This window comes from Manis pentadactyla, chromosome 9 (genome assembly GCF_030020395.1).
Source record: "Manis pentadactyla isolate mManPen7 chromosome 9, mManPen7.hap1, whole genome shotgun sequence".
Taxonomy (NCBI): Eukaryota; Metazoa; Chordata; class Mammalia; order Pholidota; family Manidae; genus Manis; species Manis pentadactyla.
The window spans coordinates 92,037,619-92,060,094 of NC_080027.1; the positions used below are offsets into that span (position 1 = coordinate 92,037,619).

The 22,476-nt window shown below is 39.8% G+C and overlaps 1 protein-coding gene across 8 annotated transcripts in view; it reads left to right on the top strand.

Moving 5' to 3' along the window:
- The window catches only part of ENAH (ENAH actin regulator), a 195,388-nt gene that overhangs the window by 101,594 nt on the left and 71,318 nt on the right, over window positions 1-22,476 (top strand). For 7 of the 8 annotated variants that reach the window (XM_036900853.2, XM_036901054.2, XM_057507810.1 and 4 more), the window contains exons 2-3: window positions 8,961-9,126; window positions 12,768-12,945. In XM_036900853.2, coding sequence (XP_036756748.2) covers window positions 8,961-9,126; window positions 12,768-12,945 — 344 coding nt within the window. Of the gene's footprint in view, window positions 1-8,787; window positions 8,879-8,960; window positions 9,127-12,767; window positions 12,946-22,476 lie in introns of those variants that run through there. The other variant, XM_057507813.1, reaches the window with a different exon arrangement.

The following is a 22,476-nucleotide window of genomic DNA, read 5'->3' on the forward strand; positions in this document are numbered from 1 at the left end:
TGAGGCATGGCTTTATTGCCATCTCAATATATACAGAAATAGCCAAGCAGTCCTCAGTGTGCTTAAATACCAGCAAGAAGCTTCAGTCACAGGTATCCATAAGAACAGACTTTGGCAAACATTCTCTACCATCCTATGTACCTGTTCAGGAAATCTGACTATATTTAGGGATAAATTATCTGGCAAAGCCACGAAATTGTCATGTAGCGCCACTGTTTTTATATTAAAAACAAACAAACAGCTGTTTCTAGCCTTCTAATGCCACATTTCATTAAAAAAATTAGTACAGAAAGATGAGGTATATATACACCAGTTACATTTGGTCATAAAGTGAAAATTTTGTTTAAAGCTAATTTAGTGCCTGATCTTCACAAAACTATAGTTGAGTAATTTGCTAATTTAATCATTTGCATAATTACTTTACTGACTCACAACGTTGAAGACTTCTGACCAGTTTGTTCATTTTTAGGCTTGTTACAATGCAGATAGAATGGTAGTATAAAGATTATAAAATTTTTGTATTTTTTGTTCTGCTTGTTTAGATCTTCATTTTCTTTAAAAAGCTTTTCTCTTTGATTTTTTGATTTGTTTATTTTTTTATTTTGGAATCGTTAATGAACAATTGCTTGAACAACATTATGGTTACTAGACTCCCCCTATTACCAAGTCCCCTCCACATACCCCATTACAGTCACTGTTCATCAGTGTGGTAAGATGTGATAGAATCATTACTTGTCTTCTCTATATATACTGCCTTTCCCGTGTCCCCTCCTGCTACATTGTGTGCTAATCGTAATGCTCCCTATTCCCCCTTATCCCTCCCTTCCCACCCATCCTCCCCAGTCCCTTTCCCTTTGGTAACTGTTAGTCCATTCTTGGGTTTTGTGAGTCTGCTGCTGTTTTGTTCCTTCAGTTTTTTCTTTGTTCTTAATACTCCACAGATGAATGAAATCATTTGATATTTGTCTTTCTCCACCTGGCTTATTTCACTGAGCATAATACCTTCTAGCTCCATCCATGTTGTTGCAAATGGTAGGATTTGTTTTCTTCTTATGGCTGAATAATATTCCATTGTGTATAGGTACCACCTCTTCTTTATCCATTCATCTACTGATGGATGCTTAGGTTGCTTCCATTTCTTGGCTATTGTAAACAGTGCTGCGATAAACATAGGGGTGCATCTGTCTTTTTCAAACTGGGCTGCTGTATTCTTAGGGTAAATTCCTAGGAGTGGAATTCCTGGCTCAAATGGTATTTTTATTTTTAGTTTTTTGAGGAACCTCCATACTGCTTTCCACAATGGTTGAACTAGTTTACATTCCCACCAGCAGTGTAGGAGGGTTCCCCTTTCCCCACAACCTCACCAACATTTGTTGTTGTTTGTCTATTGGATGGTGGCCATCCTAACTGATGAGAGGTTGATATCTAATTGTGGTTTTAATTTGCATTTCTCTGATGATTAGTGATGTGGAGCATCTTTTCATGTGTCTGTTGGCTATCTGAATTTCTTCTTTGGAGAAATGTCTGTTCAGATCCTCTGCCCATTTTTTTATTGGATTATTTGCTTTTTGTTTGCTGAGGTGCATGAGCTCTTTATATAATTTGGATGTCAACCCCTTATCAGATAAGTCATTTATGAATATATTCTCCCATACTATAGATGTCTTTTTGTTCTACTGATGGTGTCCTTTGCTGTACAGAAGCTTTTTAGTTTCATATAGTCCCACTTGTTCATTTTTGCTTTTGTTTTCCTTGCCCGGGGAGATATGTTCATGAAGAAGTTGCTCATGTTTATGTCCAAGAGATTTTTGCCTGTGTTTTTTTCTAAGAGTTTTATGGTTACATGACTTAAATTCAGGGGTTTGATCCATTTTGAGTTTACTTTTGTGTATGGGGTTAGACAGTGATCCAGTTTCATTCTCTTACATGTAGCTGTCCAGTTTTGCCAACACCAGCTGTTGAAGAGGCTGTTATTTCCCCATTATATATCCATGGCTCCTTTATTGTATATTAGTTGACCATATATGCTTGGGTTTATATCTGGGCTCTCTATTCTGTTCCACTGGTCTATGGGTCTCTTCTTGTGCCAGTACCAAATTGCCTTGATTACTGTGGCTTTGTAGTAGAGCTTGAAGTTGGGGAGCCTAATCCCCCCAGCTTTATTCTTCTTTCTCAGGATTGCTTTGGCTATTTGGGGTCTTTTGTGGTTCCATATGAATTTTAGGACTATTTGCTCTAGTTCATTGAAGAATGCTGTTGGTATTTTGATAGGGATTGCATTGAATCTGTAGATGACTTTAGGCAGGATGGCCATTTTGATAATATTAATTCTTCCTAGCCAAGAGCATGGGATGAATTTCCATTTATTAGTGTCCTCTTTAATTTCTCTTAAGAGTGTCTTGTAGTTTTCAGGGTATAAGTCTTTCACTTCCTTGGTTATGTTTATTCCTAGGTATTTTATTCTTTTTGATGCAATTGTGAATGGAATTGTTTTCCTGATTTCTCTCTCTGCTAGTTCGTTGTTAGTGTATAGGAATGCAGCAGATTTCTGTGTATTAATTTTGTATCCTGGAACTTTGCTGAATTCAGATATTAGATCTAGTAGTTTTGAAGTGGATTCTTTAGGGATTTTTATGTACAATATGTCATCTGCAAACAGGGACAGTTTAACTTCTTCCTTGCCAATGTGGATGCCTTTTATTTCTTTGTGTTGTCTGATTGCCATGGGTAGGACCTCCAGAACTATGTTGAATAAAACTGGGGAGAATGGGCATTCTTGTCTTGTTCCTGATCTTAAAGGCCAGATTTCAACAAACTGTTGTACCTCTCTATCATGCCTGCCCCAGTAGGGTTATATGATACATGAAACTTTCTCTTTATTCTTAATTGCTGCACCCATCCTTGTAATGCATGTCCAGTAAAGTGGGTGCCTTGATCGCTCTCAATCACCTGTGGTCATCTATAGGCTGCAAAGAGACGCTGTAGGCCCCTCTTGGTGCTTTGCTGATCTGCACAACATACAGGAAAAGCAACCAATAGGCCAGTATCTGTGTCCACACAAGTCATGGCATACCGATATCCTTCTGATATGGATGGAGGCTCAGTATAGTCTATCTGCCACCTGACAAGGGGTATTGGCCCCTTTACTATTATCCCATGTTGCTGCTGAACTTGGCGTAAGTCCCTCTTAGTTCACACAAGGCACTCCTTCCTGGCTCTGCTGATTTTGTCAAAGGCCAACGGCAAGCCCCACTGACGGGGCTACAGCCCACATTGTCTTTTGCCCCTCATGCAACAAATGCTGATGTAACCATTGGACTACATCATAGGCAGGCTTTCCTTCTAGCCAGCGCACCTGGGCCAGTGCGTCTGCTTCATCATTCCCTGGGGATTGCAAAGGCAAATGGCCAGTCTCATGATCATGTATGGTAACAGTCTTAGTCTGACCAGAGGCCCATAAGTCTTGCCATAACTCTTGCCCCCAAAGGGGCTGGTGACCAACCATCCAGTTGGCATGGTACCATGTCGGTAGCCACAGGGTCAAGCCCCGATAGACAGTGCAGACAAGTATAAGGGAGGGCTCCTGGGTGATCATGAGCCATACTACCTGCAATTCAGCCCATTGACTGCTCTTTCCCTCTCCATTCTCCATCCATATTGCCTCAGTCTTAGAATGGGAAGCCACAGCCCTCCACTTCGGGGGCTGCCCACTACTGGAGCCATCTGTATACCAAGCATCTTCTGGTATAGGGGCTTTTCCCTCTTGATAAGGACTCTCAGCTACCAATGGCATAAAAGCAAGTTCTTCCTGCTTTCCACTGGTATACATCACCGGGCCCAGTAAGCATTGGAGTTCTCCACTTAAGGGGCTAGTAAAGAGTGTGCTACGCTGCTGTAAATATGCACCCCATTTGGCCAGTGTAAACATCTGTGCCATGCCACTCCATGGCCCTAGGGTCCAGTTTCACACCCACCCTAGATAGGTGGTTATTACTTTGGTCAGAGCTGTTCCAGTGATGGGCTTTGTAGCCAGCAAGGCGTGGTACACAGCAGCCGTTGCTTCTCTGTCAAGGTGTACCAGACCTCTGCTTCTTTCCATAGTTGTGACCAGAATCCAAAAGGTGAGCATGTCTGTTCAAGCTGCTGCCAAAGGCCCCATCCATAACCATCTTCGGCTACCTGAACATCTAGTCACAGAGCCTTGATGAGTCCATTACACCGAAGGCCTGTACAACCTTGACTGCTCACTTAGCAGCAGTAAAAGCAGCTGCACCTGTTTCATCCCATTCCCACATGATGCCCTTTCACACCAACCAGTATAAGGGCTTCAGAATTTGTATCAAGTGTGGGATCAACACTCTCCAGTAGCCCCAAAACCTAAAAACTCTTGTATTACAGTGGTCTGTAACCACAGTGGTAGGGAGGGGTAGGGAAAGCATGGACTTGTCTGTGACTGCTTCTGGGATAACTTTAGTTTTATCCAATCGGACAGCCCCCAAGAACTTTACAGACAAACCAGGTCCCTGAACCTTGGTGCTGTTCTCAGTCCATCCTTTCTCCTGTAGATGTTGTGGCAGTTTAGGAACTGCCCCTTCTAAATCTGCAAGAGAATCAGACTTGAGCGTAATATCGTCAGTGTAATGATACAGCTGTATTGTTGTGGTTTCTTCCATGGGGCTGGGTCCTGAGCTACAAGTCCATGACAGATGGTGGACTGTGGAGGTATCCCTGTGGAAGGACAGTGAATGTCCACTGCCAGCCTTCACATGTGAAGGCAAACTGTTCCTGACTTTCCTGTAATACGTCAGTAGACAAGAAAGCATTACCAAGACCTACTACATAATGATACATCCCTAGTTCATGACTGAGTGTGTCCATAAGGGCTGCTATAGAGGGGACAGCAGCATGCAAAGGGAGTGTGGCTTTATGTAATTCCCTATAATCCACGATCATATACCAGGAGCCATCTGGCCTTTTCACTGGCCACACCAGGGATTTAAAAGGACTATGAGTGGGCTTTATGATGCCCACCATCTCCAACTCCTGTAGAGCTTCTCTAATTTCTTTGTGTTCCCTGGGCAATTTATACTGCTTAGTATTTGTCACCTGCTGAGGTACAGGCAGAGCTACAGGTGGGTGAATAGCATGTCCCCTCAGAACTGCCTTTACCACATGTACCCTCAGTCTGAACTCACCTGCAGTGGTCTGTAACCACAGGCGCTGCAGGATATCCACTCCCAAAATATATTCAGGGATGGGAGAAATGTACACAGTATATACTCCTTTAGGGGTAAACACCCTATTCCCAATGGGATTTGGGCTTTTTTCACTCTAATTGCTTTACCCCTGTGCTGTCTGTCACAGCAGGGGTCCCAGGAAAACACTCAGAGTTGCCATAAATCAGAGAACATTCAGCTATTGTGTCCATTAGCACAAGGACCCATTGTATATTCATGGGGGACCATTGAATTGCCAATTCTACCTGTGGCCTCTGGTCCCCACCATGTCCCTCAAAGTGGGGACCTTGACTGCTCCCAGTCAAACCACGATGCCCAATCATCCTCCTGTGGGGGTGAGGGCTCAGGCAGAGCCTAAGTATTGTTCCCCAGGAAGTCTTGCAGGGACACGGGTCTGGCTTGGGGCTTTGACTCTGGCTTCCTTGTCTTGAACCTCAGTGGCTGGAACTGCTGCTCTGGCTTTAATTGGTGCCTGAGTTCTAACAAGATCCTATTGTGCTGCTCATCAAGTTTTTCTTTCACTACCCCAATCTTTATCAAACCATCCCACATCTGGGTCCTCGAGACCTTCACGGGGCCCTTTGCACCTCTCCTTTCAGTCATACCCATACTTCCTTCTGTGCCCTTACTGTTTCAACCTCCCCCAGATCTGCTAAAGTATGAGTAGCCTCACTTATGGGTTGCCCTATGTCAGGGGCAAGAACAGTTACTAGGGGCCCAAAGAGAGGTGAGGGAGCTGTATGGAGCACCAGATTTCTCATTCCTTTGGGGAACAACTCCTCATCAACGCCCTGGGGGTCCTTATTATAGATTATATATTTTATGCCCAACTCCTGTAACCCCTGCTGGAGCTCTGCATACATTTTCCAGGTAGTAGGTAAGTATGGTAAATCACCTGATTAGACCAAACTGCTCTGATGGCTACTGTCAGCCGATCCAGAAGTTCCTGGTTGCCAGAATTGTGACAGCCACTTTGGAACTGCTGCCGGAGGGAAGGGTGAGTTGTCAGGGAAGCCAGTCTGCTCATTTCAGAACCTGACATAACACTGTTTTCCACCCCCATTCACAGAGACACAAAAGCCATGTAGGCAGGGATTCTGATGGCTTCAGCAGAAACTGAATGCTCATGTCCACCGCCAGCTCATCCTGGGTATAGGGGTGAAGCATAGAGTGCTCCACAACCTTGGGAGGGGTGGCTCTTCCCCCTGAGGAGCACGCAGTTGTTGTGTTTTTATTTTCTTGATTACAACAGGGCAGGCCTTTAATACAGGAGAAGCAGGTACCTTGGGTGGTGGCCTTGGCAACAGATCAGCCCTTGGCCCTACTGCCTACCCCCGTCCCCCAGCACCTCCTCTACCATCTCCAGGGCTGAAGGCACCACTCATTCCTCCCTCTCCCCCATGGCCTCCTGCAACATGGATTCTCTGGCTGCCTCCTCCCTCACTGCTGCTAACTTATCTTCCAGAACTGCACCCATCTCTCAATAAGTGTCTCTCTTTCTTAAGGGCAACCTATAGGTCATTGCCCAGCTCCTCCAGGCGATGCTGAAGTGTCTCTCTCCTCCATAACTGTTTCCATTATCTCAAGAAAAAGACATCCCACAGTCCTGGCTGCACATGACCACTCACGGCCTCTAAGCAGTCTTCTATCTCACTGAGGGCTACTTCCACAGCTTCTGCTATCTCCACCCTTCCCCAATTCTGAGAAAGCATCTCTAGGAGGTGTTTTACCCTAGACCAATTCCCCGCTACGGGCTCCAATTGGAAGCCCCACAGGTAGAGGGCTCCCAGGTGAAGCTGCACCCTCCATTGCTGCAGTCACTAGGGCCTCCCCACCATCTCTAAGGGCAGCCTACCCAAGGGTCGCAACCATGTAGACAGATTTCCGGTTCAGAGATCCTGCCAACTACCCCAGATATAACTGGGCAGGGGGAATCTGTCTCCCAGCCTGTGGCAAATTACCTTTGAGACCGAAATCAGTCAAAGGGAGAAATAAAGTGGGAGAAACCCATTTATTGCTTACAAGCAGTTGTCCACTTTTGCTGGCCTGTGTCTCTCATGACCTGGCTACAAAAAGGACCCCCACCCAACCTCTCAGGTCTAGGTATGCTCTCGCTCCCTCTTGTAATTACATATTAATATGGAGATGGACTACTTCTCTTCACCCCTTGGAAACACCTGCTAATATGGAGATGCACTAGGGCCAGGCAAGAGATTGTGGAAATACTGCAATTTTACCCACAGGGGCGCTTTACCTTAACTTGTTTCATGTAATCTTTGTATAAGTTTAGGTAAATGTTACTTAAGTATTTCTCTTGTAAGTGATGGAGAGATTTCAATTGCTGTGCTGACCAGTGCTTCTTTAATCAAGCTTTTAAAAATAATTAAGGCTTTAGTCACTGGCTTGTGTTTATTCCCAGAACTACTTTACCAAAAAATTTCAGTACAGCCTGAAAATTAAGACATTACCACTACCACTGGGTTTATTTCAGTGTTTGTACCTACACAAATATTAGTACAAGTTAGTTTTTGTAAAATCTTTCAAATGGAAATTGTTTAAGTGTCTTTACTGCTTAAAGGTGCTGTGACCCCTTTAGATTTCCCATGATCTTCTGTGATTATGTCACATGATGAGAGTAACACTCATTACTGTTGAGAGGTGGGGCAGATGTGCAGAAGAGGGGAAGCTGTGCAAGTGACTTTGATTCTTGAAGATGTGAAAATTCATGGGGAAGAACTCACATGATTTACTGTTTAAAGTCTTGGACGCTAAAATTGGTATAATGAGCAGTGCTTTCATTAAAGATGGTGTTGGATGAGCTATTTAGAAGCATCTCCATTACTCCTGCTTAAGCACCAGATTGGTCTTCTGTGTGGAGATGGAGTATTTTAACCAGGTTAATAGTATAAGGTACCTGTTTTCTTTTTTTGCTCCCTTTTGATATTTGATTTTTGTAAAAATAAAGTATGATATGAAATAAAAAAATAGAATTAGTATTTAGAATATTTAAAAGATGAAACCATTACTTAATCGAAATTAAGATCGTCTCTACATTTTATTCATTTCTGTATCTGTCTCACTTGGTAACAAATAGTTGAAGCAGAGGTTTAAAGTTTCTATCATGAGATTGGTATTTTCTTCTTTAATTATCTGTGAAGGTTAGAGTTTAAAATCCAGAAGGATCCTTAGAAATCATCTCATTTTTAAATGAAATTTAAAACACAGGATGTTAACTTTATCTTGCCCAAGTGGCATCCAGGACTTTCACCTTGCTATCTACTGATTATTTGTGGCCACTCCCTATCTCAAGGGGGCGATAAGAGCCAGAATTTGTTATATAGACTTTGAAGCAACCGTGATGATAAAAATAATTTTCCCACACAAACACATGATTACTTTATACGTGTTAGTTATATTCAGTTTCATGAATGTGTTAGACACTCAAATTTAGAAGAGAACATTTCTCAGGTTGCTTGTCTAAGTGCTTTTCATGGATCCTGATCTCCTCCTGGTCCCTCATTACACTTGATTTTTTTTTGTCTGTCTTCCCCACTAGACTACCCATGAGGACACTGAAGCCTCTGACTTGCTGGCTGCTGATTTAGCAGCCGGTAAAGCATCAACTGTTGACTCACTGCCAGGTTGGCTAACTGGTTTATATGGCTCTGTGGGAAATGTAGCGTATTTTAAATACCTTAAGTTTGCATATTTTATTTTTCACAGTGAACAGAGTATCTGTCAGGCAAGAGCTGCTGTGATGGTTTATGATGATGCCAATAAGAAGTGGGTGCCAGCTGGTGGCTCAACTGGGTTCAGCAGAGTTCATATATATCACCATACAGGCAACAACACATTCAGAGTGGTGGGCAGGAAGATTCAGGACCATCAGGTAAGGGCCTTTTAGATTCTTAAAGTTATCTAATATTACAGAAGGACTTCGTATATTCAGTAAAATTAAATAGTTGTTTAAAGCTATAGTTAAAGTAGTTTCTGGAAAAAACTGGATGTAGGTTTATGTTCCCACCTTTTATGAAGCCTGAATTTAGATGAGGATTTAGAACTAATTGTACAAAAATATAAATATGAAATTTTCCATTACAAACAGTTGTTAGATCTTGTGGCCTTCCAAATAACTAGGCTTTGGAATCTAAAGTAAATTTAGGACAAGCAAAAATGTGAAATACCACTTAAGTAGCAGATTGTATGCTTAAGGAATTCATTTTCTGCCAAAGGTATGGTGTATGGGGCTAGAGGTGTAAATAGTTCTGAAAGTATTGGTAAGTTTATATATGGTAGGAAAATTTTAGGTATTAAGGTTGCTGGAGGAGCTACACTTTCATAATTCATGTCTGGGATGACAACTAAGCTTTTACTAATTCTCTGCTCTGGATTTCTTAGAAGGGTTGACTGGATTATCTGATTACTTGATTTCTTGAGCCTTAATAGATCAGGAGCAGTAAGTAGAGAAAAACATGGATATGGTCTTATTAGCATTAGGCATATACTAACAACCAGCAAGAACTGTTATAGATAGTTTTATAAAATATTTTTGGTACTGGTGAGATAGTGGAATCAACCAATGTTAACACATATGCGGGAATATAACAGATTTCCAGCTGGGCTTTTACTGAAGAAAGAAGGTAGATCCATAGGTTTCCACTAGGAAATACTATGTATAGTGTATAAACAGATGCTGCATCAGCCCTGTGTTTTAGGATGGAGATCATGAACTGGAAATAGCCAGGGACTTAGATTTATCATACATGCATGCAGGGACTATGGGCCTCTGAGAGGTTGGTCTTTGAAGCTGATGTCTCTGCATAAAGCTAGAACCTTTAGAGGGGCTGCACACCATAAAAAGAGGACTGAGAACAATCCTCATGTTGGCCTAGGTAGGCCCAGGGGTGTTTCTGATTGGGCTGCTTTAGGAGCTTCCTTGAAAATTGGGGGTCTCCTGCTTCACCTACACAGCTCCAGTCAAGAAATTAAGAAATAACTACTTGCAAGCCAGTGAGACTTGGGGGCACTTGGCAAAAACAGATGCAGTGTTCCTCTGGAGAGGATCTTTCATAGGCCTCAGTCAGTCTGCAGAAAGAGCAACTCACTGAATTTAGCAAATTTACCTAAACAGTACAGACTCTTCCAGCCTGCCCTTCTTTCTGCCCTCTCTCTCTGCCCCCTGCCCTTGTCCTTCTCCACCATAGTCTCCCTCCTGCTCTGTGTACCCACTGCACAGCCTTCTCTGGTCTCCCCAGTGTTTGTACCAAGACCCCTGCTGCCCAAGGTGCGCTGAGTGCTTTCTCTTCTCTTTGTCTTCCGGAAATTTCTGTCCCAGCGGTGAGTTAGACCAGAAACAGATCAAATACTCCTTAAGATGCTGTTATAGAGAAGGAAAGAAAACTCAACAACTTATAAACTTTGCAGAAATTGTTGAATGTTTTTAGCACAACATTCCAAAGTAGTAGCTGTAACAGAAAGTGTAAATATTGGGTAAATCTTATGAGATCATCAGCTGTATAAAACTAATAGTAATGTTTTAAGGGGTTTAAAATACACATAGAATTAAAATGCCTGATAAAAATAGCACAGTGGTCCCAGAATGGGCAAGGGATTTCTGGTGTTACTGGAGGTAAAGTATTGTAAAGACCTGTGTCATTGAGGGAAAGGAAAAGTACTAGTTTTTATTTGTCTTTGGTTAATTTAAGATACCTGTTGTAATCTCTAGGGCAACCACTGAAACAGTGGAAACACATACCGAGCAAGCAAATAGGGTAATAATAACTCTAAAAGAGGGTATGATTGCTTTAAACCCAAATTTATATATAATTTGCATTAAGTGTAAATGACTAAACACTCCACTTAAAAGCAGAGACTGGCAGATGGGATAAATAACATTGATAACCTGAATGTGAAATCGTAGCTGCACACAAAGGACTGGGAATAGCTAAAGCAGTGTTGAAGAATGACAAAGGACACACTCTAGTGGCTGTCAAGGCTTACTGTAAAGCTACAATAATTAGGATACTGTAATGTTGGCTCAGATTGGCATATTGACCAGCAGAACAAAATAGAACTGTTTAGACACTTGATTTATGAAAAAGAAGCCTGCAGCACAGCTGATAGAGAGATGCTGGACCAACTGGACAGCCATGTGGAAATAAGAGGGAAACTGAAACCTTGTTTTCACACCATGGACACGAATCAGTTCCAGCTGGATTGGAGATGTGAATATGAACGTTAAAATACAGTTTCTATAAGATAATATTGTCATGACCTTGAGATTGAGAAACAAACAGGTCATAAAAAGCATTAACTGTAGAGGAAAAGGTTGCTGATTGGGAATGAATAAAAGTTAAAAACTTCTGTTCATGAAAAGATACCACAAAGAGTAAAAAGGCAAGGCACAGAATGGGAGAAGATACTGCAACACAGACACCCAACAGTGGGATAATACCTCGAATTCATGATGGACTCTTAAAAATCAATAAAAAAGATGGACAACTCAGTAGAAAAATGGTCAAGAGAATTAAGTTAAGCAGTTATTCATAAATGAAGATACCCAGATAGCCTTTAAAGCATGAAGTACTAAATATCCTTAGTAATCAGGGAAATGCAAGCTAGACCCACAATGTAGTATTCATACCCACCAGAATTACCAAAATAAAGACACACAATACCTACTGTAGCATGGTGAGTGTAAGCTTTTGTATGCTGCTGTGAAAGTGACACTGATTGACCAGTTTGGAAAGCTAGTCATAGTTTCTACTGCAGTTGAACACAGTGTGGCCTGTGACAATTCCACTATGGATGTATGCCCAACAGAACCATTTGCCTATAAGTCCAGTAGACATTTTTTAGGATGCTCAAAATGTCACTGTTTTTAATAGCCCCAAACTGCAAATAATCCAAATGCTTACTAATGAGAGAGAATGGGTAAATAAACATGATTTATACAGTGGAATGCCATAAAGCAATGAAAAAGAATAAACCACAGTTATGTGCAACAAATAGATGACTCATAAACAGTTTTGAGGGAAAGAGGGCAAATGTACATTACAATACGTATTATCTAGTAACATTTATAATAAAATTCCAAAACCTGCAAAACCAGGATGCTAAGAGTGTGGCTTTTGGGAGGTGGGAGGAGTTACAAAGGTAGTTTCTGGTGTTAACATTCTATTTCTTGGTCAGAGTTTGGCTTCATGGGAACAGTCACTGAGATACATGTTTATGTTCTGTAGACTTTTTGAATTTGTAATACTTCAATAAACACATTAAGATGTATTTAGTGAGGGACATAGATTGTTTTTTGTTTTCTGGTTTCTGTTTTAAGGCCTGGCCTTTGTAACCATTAGACAACTCAACTCCCATCAGACTGTTAACTTTGCAGACTGGTTTTACCCTCAATAATTGTTTTAGCTAATTTATGCCATGGTCTATCAGAAGCAGTTTAAATGAATATATCCAATTAGGATTTGTTGACTTTTGCTAGTTAGTAGCTTGACTTTACAGAGTATTACTGTCTTTTAGGTCGTGATAAATTGTGCCATTCCTAAAGGGTTGAAGTACAATCAAGCTACACAGACTTTCCACCAATGGCGAGATGCTAGACAGGTGTATGGTCTCAACTTTGGCAGCAAAGAGGATGCCAATGTCTTCGCAAGTGCCATGATGCATGCCTTAGAAGTGTTGAATTCACAGGAAACAGGTACAGTGTCCATGGCTTACTTGTTCTCTTGAACTGAAGTGCCGTATTTATGTTAAAGCAAATCTTTTCTTGACCAATTTTTAAATCATATATGTAGTTGAAGTAATTCTTGAATTTCTATTGTTTTCTACAACAATGTGAGCTTTTGTTTGTTGATAATAAACATACAGTCTAGAAGAATAATCTTATGTGATTGGTTAGTTGGTAGTTTTTTAACTGTCCTTTGAAGTTACTGTCTACACCCTGCTCTAAGAACCACAAGTCTTTTTGCCAGGACATGAGGCCCAGAGAATATGCAGTGGACAGAAATTGTGCATGTTTATCATCATCTCATTTTTTATTAAGAAACATGTTTTCTGAAACACATTTTTTAAGACACTACCGAACCCATGGATTTCATTCAAGTAGGACTAGGTCACCTTCATCCGAGTAGATAAAAATTTGATTCTAAAAGTTGTTTAAAGATCATTTGGAGGGCTCTCAGGTGCTACAAGCTGTGAACTGCATCTCCTCTGACACTACGTGGTTAGAAGGATATATAGAAATTTACTGCTTAAAAACCCAGGATTTAAATCTGTATGTATGTCAGAGATGAGCTCTGTTTTTGTTTAAAAGATAGAAAGTAAAATATACCACATGTGTGTTTATTTCTTCAGGGTGACAGGTTTTATAGTCAGAAAATTAATGTTATACATAAAACAATACAAATATTACTTTTGCCTTTGTTGTATATTTAGTAGTGATCTTGATATAAATGTGCTAAATAATAGACAGGACATATATAATCAGATTAAAATTTGATATTTTGCTGAAAGTACAGAATTTCAAAACCTGTTAAATAGGTAGGTTATATTTTATTTATACTTTGCTCTATTCTAAAAAAGGATTGAAACATCTAGTTCATGTGTTAGTTTATTTCAAATATGAATTTCAAAGCAAGAAAACATTTTGGAATCTTGCCATAAATATGCTGTTATGCCTACAGATAGTTTATATTAAAGCTTCTTTTGAGGAAATTAATATCTCTATAAATAATTTGTACATAGCTCTCATATCTGTTTTGAGAAACCACTGGAAGTTCTCCTGTGTTGTCAGTAAGTTCAGAAAATAGCTTAGAAAAGTCTTCTTTGTATGTTCAGCTTGTATGTAGATCATCTCTCCCCCAGGTCACCATACTTTTCTTGAGGCATCAGTATTTCTACAATGTTCTGTTGCAGGTATAGAATTGCTTTTTGGTCCCATTGGTTTTACTCTAAGGAAGAAACTAGAATCGTAGCTCTCAGTGTCTTATTAAATAGGTCAACTACATAATAAATAATTAAAGTACCAAAGTTAAACGAGTATGTGTATCACAGAAACATTTGGCTTCCCCATGTTTGGGACAAACTTGTGTTATTTTTATTTCTAAATCTTCAAAAGAGTATCTGTTGATATTCAGAACTAAATGTTAGTAATTTAAAGTGGTTAAAATTGTTGTTCATCTTGTCATCAATTTTTTTTAAACCAAATGGAAAGGAATGTTTTTATCAGTACATGGTCATACAGGTTGCTTTCAAAATGCAAGTGCTAATGAATGTTTTTCCTTCTGATCTTGATCTTTTGAAATTAATGAGTCTGAATATGGAGAGACTCAATTACATTCTCTGTCATAAAAGTAGTTTCCACATTGTAAAGTTTGGCAAATGGGAACATCGTCCATCATCTCACTACAGAAGCATTTAGGTAAGGCAAAGAAAAGTTAATAGATTCTTCTCAGATTGTTTTGAAACTTTATTCTCCTCTCTGTTGCAATCTCAACTCCTAGAGCATGGGCTGGGGAAGGAGAGCCAGTGGAAGTACTGGTCCCCTAGCCATTGCCTTGTGTCATGGCCCATGCCATGGTTAGAAGAGCTTTGGTTCTGTAGCTTTTTCAACAGAGAAAACGAAGTATATAAAATGATTGATGTTCTTGATAGTCAGACTTATGTAGAAGGTGACCATTTTCATAAATTATTATAGTTAAACATTGATTTCTGATGTGTGATGGCATTAATTGGCTTGGAAGTGGAGGCAGGGTGATTTAGATTCTAAGAATCAGAAGTGTTCTTTGGAAAGGATGTAATTTTTCCCATAGATCTCCAAAGTAAGGTAAAAATGTTCCCCACCCCAGTTTACTAGTTGAGTGGGCCCCTCCCATTCACCTAGACAAACAAACCCTATAATGTCACTCTTGTCTTGAACAGAGCTTCACTCAGCTTTTTGCGTGGGGTTCACAGCCAGTTCCTCGCTACAACCATCTATTGTCTTCCCTCCAGAACCAAGTTAAAAGCCTAACTTGCATGTCCCCTCCCCAAGCAGACAGTGTGCCCCATAAATCTGATCAGAAGCAAAAGAAACAAACTTACTCATAAAGATAAAACAACTACAGATACCAGTCTTACCTACTTAATGTTTTACTTTTTAAAACCACTTTTCCTTACTGAATACTTCTGTTTATTTTTGTGCTTGTTGGGTGTTAATGCCAGTATTATTCATTGATTATCAATTAATCCTTCTTAATGATTTTCAGACTTAAAGTTATGGACATCTTTATTCAAATAGTCCTTTTCAGGGGCTCAATGCATATACAGACCAGAAAAAATGGAGCTTCTCTGATTAATGTGAGACATTGGGGCCCATAGGCACAGAGGCATCTATAGGGTTCTCCAGAGCAGAATTTGAAATTTACTAGTCCATCTTTTTTGCCAAAATGAATAATCACATAATTCTCCCTTCCTCTCTCTCTTACCCTCCAAGTCCTCAAAACATTTTTTTTAATTAAGAAAAAGGAGCTTTCTTTGGGGCAAGTCATACTGACCTTTCCAAGGTGCTCTGTTTGTGTGTTTAATATTTCCAATTCTTCTATGAAAAGGGTGGGTGGCAGGAATGTTTGCCTTTATTTTGCTTTTAGCTTGTTCTACAGTGTGTTATATTTGGAATTAAAAAAACACAGATCACATGTTCTCACATTTTTGAAAGAGCTGAATTAGTGTTCTCCCTTTTATACCAAATGCTAGTTTATCTGTTTCCTTCGTCTAGTGGACATGGGCTCAATATTAAACAAGTACATTCAAAATGCATTATCAAGACTGGTATTTTTTATTTCTCTATTATTTATCAAGTGCTTCTTGCAGATAATAGTTATAGATTATATAAAATATAAAGTCAGTCCTTGTAATGATTGGAGGAGGTAAATTTTTACCAAAATTTTAACTGTTTTTGAGAAAGGTCTAAGTCATTTGAAAATGGTATAATTTTTTAAGTCCAGTTTTTAAAAAAGGAAAATCATATGCATAGCCAGTAAGAATACTCTGCTTTTGTTCTGTAACTTTTTTTTTTACTGGGGTATCGTTGATATACAATCTTATATTAGTTTCAAGTATACGACACAGTGGTTTAGCAGTTATCCACATTCTTAAGTCCTCACTGTCTCTACTGCAGTTACTGTCTGTCATCAGAGGAAGTTGTTACTGAATCATTGGTTATATTCTCTGTGCCTTGCTGTGACTTTCTTTTTATGCAACCATCTTAGAGATCTCAGTATGCTAGTCCATGCAGATCTGCTTTCCTTCTTTTTAACTCCATACAGAATTCCACAGTGAGACTATACTGTAGTGATTTAGCCACATCTCTACAGAGGGACAGGTAGTTTGCGATCTTCTGCTACTGTAAACGTTGCTGTAAGAAAGATCTTCATAGGAGCCAATGCCATTCTGCTTCTAGAACGCAGGCCTTTTTTATGTTCCTTTTCTTTTATTAATCCCACACTATCCACAGAATCATCAAGGTGGTCCTCCCTGCCACAGTTTGCATAAGCAAGTTCTTATACCTGTTGTCTCTCCTGGATTAAAACAATTTTTTGGGAGAGAGAATTAAAGATGGCGGCATGAGAGGTGAAACAGAGGCTTCCTCCTAAAACTGCATATAATACGAAAATAAAATTAATACAACTAACCATAAGAGAGAAACACAAAAGAGGACTGTGCCAGACCGCATACACCTGGAGAAAAGAGCAGACCTCACGCAGCAGGGTAATGTACCACAGCTGTGGCCCAGTGGGACCCAAGCCCCTCCCCCACCCCAGCTCACTGGCAGGAGGAAGAGAAACTGAGCAGGGACGGAGTGGATGCCTGGGACTGCTAAATACCTAGCTCCGGAGATATGCTCGGGAGCACAAACCTACATTTCATGGTGCTTTCATCATAATGTCGTGATTACAGGGTTGGAAAGCTGGGACAGGCGGAGTTCCTGGGGAAACGGATTCCAGCTGCTTATGGAAAGCAGGGATCCATATCCGGCTGCTCTGGGACAAAAGCTTACACCTGTGTGCTCGGCCCACTGGTTAAGGCAGTGGAGGCAGGCATAGCAGACAGGAAGCAGGACTCTTTCCTACCCCCAGGCACCAATCCCACTCCCCCGCCCTGCGACCCCCGATACTGCTTCAGGGGCTGAGCTTCTCCAGAGAGTAGAGCTTCTGGACACTAGAGGGCACCATAAACAAATATGAAACGCCAAAGGAACCTGGTCCAGAGTAAAATTATTAATACAACTCCCGAGAAAGATTTAAATGACATGGACCTCGTGACTCTTCCTGAAAGGGAGTTCAAAATAAAAATCATTAACATGCTAATGGAGGTACGGAAAGACATCCAAGAACTCAGGAATGAATTGAGGTCAGAGATCCAATCGTTGAAGAACACAATGGAGGGTATTAAAAGCAGGTTGGATATGGTGGAGGAGACAATAAATGAAATAGAAACCAGAGAAGAGGAATACAAAAAGCTGAGGCACAGAGAGAAAAAAGGATCTCTAAGAATGAAAGAATATTCAGAGAACTGTGTGACCAATTCAAATGGAACAATATTTGCATTATAGGGATACCAGAAGAAGAAGAGGGAGAAAAAGGGGTAGAAACTGTCTTTGAGGAGGTAGTTGCTGAAAACTTCCCCTATCTGGGGAAGGAGATAGTCTCTCAGGCCATGGAGGTGCACAGATCTCCTAACACAAGGGACCCAAGGAGGAAAACACCAAGACATATAGTAATTAAAATGGCAAAGATCAAGGATAAAGACAGAGTATTAAAAGCAGCCAGAGACAGAAATAAGATCACATACAAAGGAAAGCCCATTAGGCTAACATCAGACTTCTCAGCAGAAACCTTACATGCCAGAAGAGAGTGGCATGATGTACTTAATGCAATGAAGCGGAAGGGCCTGGAACCAAGATTACTTTATCCGGCAAGATTATCATTTAAATTTGAAGGAGGGATTAAACAATTTCCAGATAAGCAAAAGCTGAGAGAATTTACCTCCCACAAACCATCTCTACAGTCTATTTTGGAGGGACTGCTGTAGATGGAAGTGTTCCTAAGGTTTAATAGCTGTCATCAGAGGTAATAAAACCACAGTGAAGATAGTGGAACAGCTAATTATTAAGCAAGTGTGAAATTAAATTAACTATCCCCAGAGTCAATCAAGGGATAGACAAAAAGAACAGAATATGATACCTAATATCTAAAGAATGGAGGAGAAAGAAAAAGGAGGAGAAAAAGAAAAGAACCTTTAGATTGTGTTTGTAACAGCATATTAAGTGAGTTAAGTTAGACTCTTAGATAGTAAGAAAGTTAAACTTGAACCTTTGGTAAACTACTAATCTAAAGTCTGCAATGGCAATAAGTACATACGTATTGATAATCACCCTAAATGTAAATGGACTGAATGAACCAATCAAAAGACATAGAGTCATTGAATGGATAAAAAAACAAGACCCATCTATATGCTGTCTACAAGAGACTCACTTTAAACCCAAAGACATACACAGACTAAGAGTGAAGGGATGGAAAAAGATAATTCATGCAACTAATAGAAAAAAGCAGGAGTTGCAGTACTTGTATCAGACAAAATAGACTTCAAGACAAAGAAGGACATTATATAATGATAAAGGGGTCAATCCAACAAGAAGATGTAACCATTATAAATATCTATGCTCCCAACACAGGAGCACCTACATATGTGAAACAAATACTAACTGAATTAAAAGGGGAAATGGAATGCAATGCATTCATTCTAGGAGACTTCAACACTCCACTCACTCTGAAGGACAGATCAACCAGACAGAAAATAAGTAAGGAGACAGAGGCACTGAACAACACATTAGAACAGATGGACCTAACAGACACCTACAGAACTCTACACCCAAACGAAACAGAATACACATTCTTCTCAAGTGCACATGGAACATTTTCAAGAACAGATCATATACTAGGCCACAGAAAGAGCCCCAGTAAATTCAAAAAGGTTGAAATTGTACCAACCAGTTCCTCAGACCACAAAGGTATGAAACTAGAAATAAATTATGCAAAGAAAATGAAAAATCCCACAAATACATGGAGACTTCACAACACGCTCCTAAATAACCAATGGATCGATGACCAAATAAAAACAGAGATCAAGCAATATATGGTGACAAATGACAACAATTCAATACCACAAAATCTGTGGGATGCAGCCAAGGCCATGCTAAGAGGAAAGTATATTGTAATACAGGCCTACCTCATATAAGGAGTCTAAACTCACAATTAATGAAACTAGACAAAGAAGGACAAATGAGGCCCAAAGTCAGTAGAAGGAGGGACATAATAAAGATTAGAGCAGAAATAAATAAAATTGAGAAGAATAAAACAATAGAATCAATGAAAGAAAGAGCTGGTTCTTCAAGAAAATAAAAATAGATAAACCCATAGCCAGACTTATCAAGAAAAAAAGAGAGCCTACACACATAAACAGAATCAGAAATGAGAAAGGAAAAATCACTATGGACATGACAGAAATACAAAGAATTGTTAGAGAATACTATGAAAAATTATATGCTAACAAACTGGATAACCTAGAAGAAATGGACAACTTTCTAGAAAAATACAACCTTCATAAGCTGACCAAGGAAGAAAGAGAAAATCTGAACAGAGTAAATTACCAGCAATGAAATTAAACTGGTAATCAAAAAACTACCTAAGAACAAAACCCCTGTACCAGATGGCTTCACCGCTGAATTTTATAAAACATTTAGTGAAGACCTAGTACCCATCCTCCTTAAAGTTTTCCAAAGAGTAGAAGAGGGAATACTTCCAAACTCATCCTATGAGGCCAGCATCACTCTAATACCAAAACCAGGCAAAGACACCACAAAAAAAGAAAATTACAGACCAATATCCCGGATGAACATAGATGCAAAAATACTCAACAAAATATTAGCAAACCGAATTCAAAAATACATCAAAAGGATCATACACCATGACCAAGTGGGATTCATCCCAGGGATGCAAGGATGGTACCACATTTGAAAATCCATCAACATCATCCACCACATCAACAAAAAGAAGGACAAAAACCACATGATCATCTCCATAGATGCTGAAAAAGCATTTGACGAAGTTCTACATCCATTCATGATAAAAACTCTCAACAAAATGAGTATCGAGGGCAAGTACCTCAACATAATAAAGGCCATATATGACAAACCCACAGCCAACATCATACTTAACAGCGAGAAGCTGAAAGCTTTTCCTTTAAGGTCAGGAACAAGAGAAGGATGCCCACTCTCCCCACTTCTATTCAACATAGTGCTGGACGTCCTAGCCATGGCAATCAGACAACACAAAGAAATAAAATGCATCCAGATTGGCAAGGAAGAAGTCAGACTGTCCCTGTTTGCAGATGACATGATATTGTACATAAAAAACCCTAAGGAATTCACCCCTAAACTAATAGATCTAATATCTGAATTCAGCAAAGTTGCAGGATACAAAGTTAATACACAGAAATCTGTGGCATTCCTATACACTAACAATGAACTAGCAGAGAGAGAAATCAGGAAAACAATTCCATTCACAATTGCATCAAAAAGAATAAAATACCTAGGAATAAATCTAACTAAGGAAGTGAAAGACCTATACCCTGAAAACTACAAGATACTCTTAAGAGAAATTAAAGAAGATACCAGTAAATGGAAACACATCCCGTGCTCATGGATAGGAAGAATTAATATTGTCAAAATGGCCATCCTGCCTAAAGCGATCTATAGATTCAGTGCAATTCCTATCAAAATACCAAGTGCATTCTTCAATGAACTAGAGAAAATCATCCTAAAATTCATATGGAACCACAAAAGACCTCGAATAGCCAAAGCAATTCTGAGAAGGAAGAATAAAGCTGGGGGCATTATGCTCCCCAACGTCAAGCTCTACTACAAAGCCACAGTAATCAAGACAATTTGGTACTGGCACAAGAACAGACCCATAGACCAATGGAACAGACTAGAGAGCCCTGATATAAACCCACCATACATGGTCAATTAATATACTATAAAGGAGCAATGGATATACAATGGGGAAATGACAGCCTATTCAACAGCTGGTGTTGGCAAAACTGGACAGCTGCATGCAGGAGAATGAAACTGGATCATTGTTTAACCCCATACACAAAAGTAAACTCGAAATGGATTAAAGACTTGAATGTACGTCATGAAACCATAAAACTCTTAGAAGACAACATAGGCAAACATATCCTGAATATAAGCATGAGCAACTTCTTCCTGAATGCATCTCCTTGAGCAAGGGGCAAAATGAGTGTTTGATCTTGTGTTTTAGAACAAACTGCATTTTAGGCACTTTATTAATGCTTTCATAAAATATTATAAAACTGGACCTGGAAATAATCTCAAAGGTACTTTTGGACAGTATTTTTCACTTTTAGCTTTCAGTTGATTTTCTAAATCAACTGATCTTACTGAAGTAACATTGTGAAACAGATGAAGCATCGCCTCCTCATTAGGATTAAAGGAGCAAAAGGTGTGACATGGCAGTTGCAGTTTTTGTGGGCACCGTCACAGCTGCTTCCTCCTCATACTTAGCCTCTTACGCAGTCTTCCCATTGCTGAATCCACTGTCTGTGCCACGAGGCGAGGTCACTTTGTGGGTGCTGTCACTCCCCATTTCAGTTAGGAAGATTTTCATGGAGCAGTGGGACTGTCCTGAAGACTGCATACCTAGAAAGCAGCCCACCTGGAGTAAGTCTTCTGACCTTCAGGCCATTTCTTTTTATTTTGTTTCTCTGTTTTTCAGTTAAGATCTTCAAAGCATATTTTTAAAGGCTTTTGAGGGAAGTCTGTTGAGAGTGAGAAAATTGGAAAGAGATAAACTTTCATTTAATTTTTTATTTTTTTAGTAAAAATGTTAAGGTCTTTTATTGTGATTTACTGGAAAGAACTAAATTGGAGTCAAAAGACTCAGTGTTGGCTCTCCCTCTGGGGGCAGGCTGTTCCCTTGTGTATATAAGGGTCATGAGAGTCCCTGTGTCAGAGTATTGTTATGGGAATTAACTGACATAAAGACATTAATATTGTTAAGCTATAAAATGTTATTTTTGAGTGCTAACATTTAAAAATACATACGTAATTCTATGTGTATGAACTTACTTGGAGGAATAAAAAGTGGTAGAGAGACTGAAATTTTCCCCA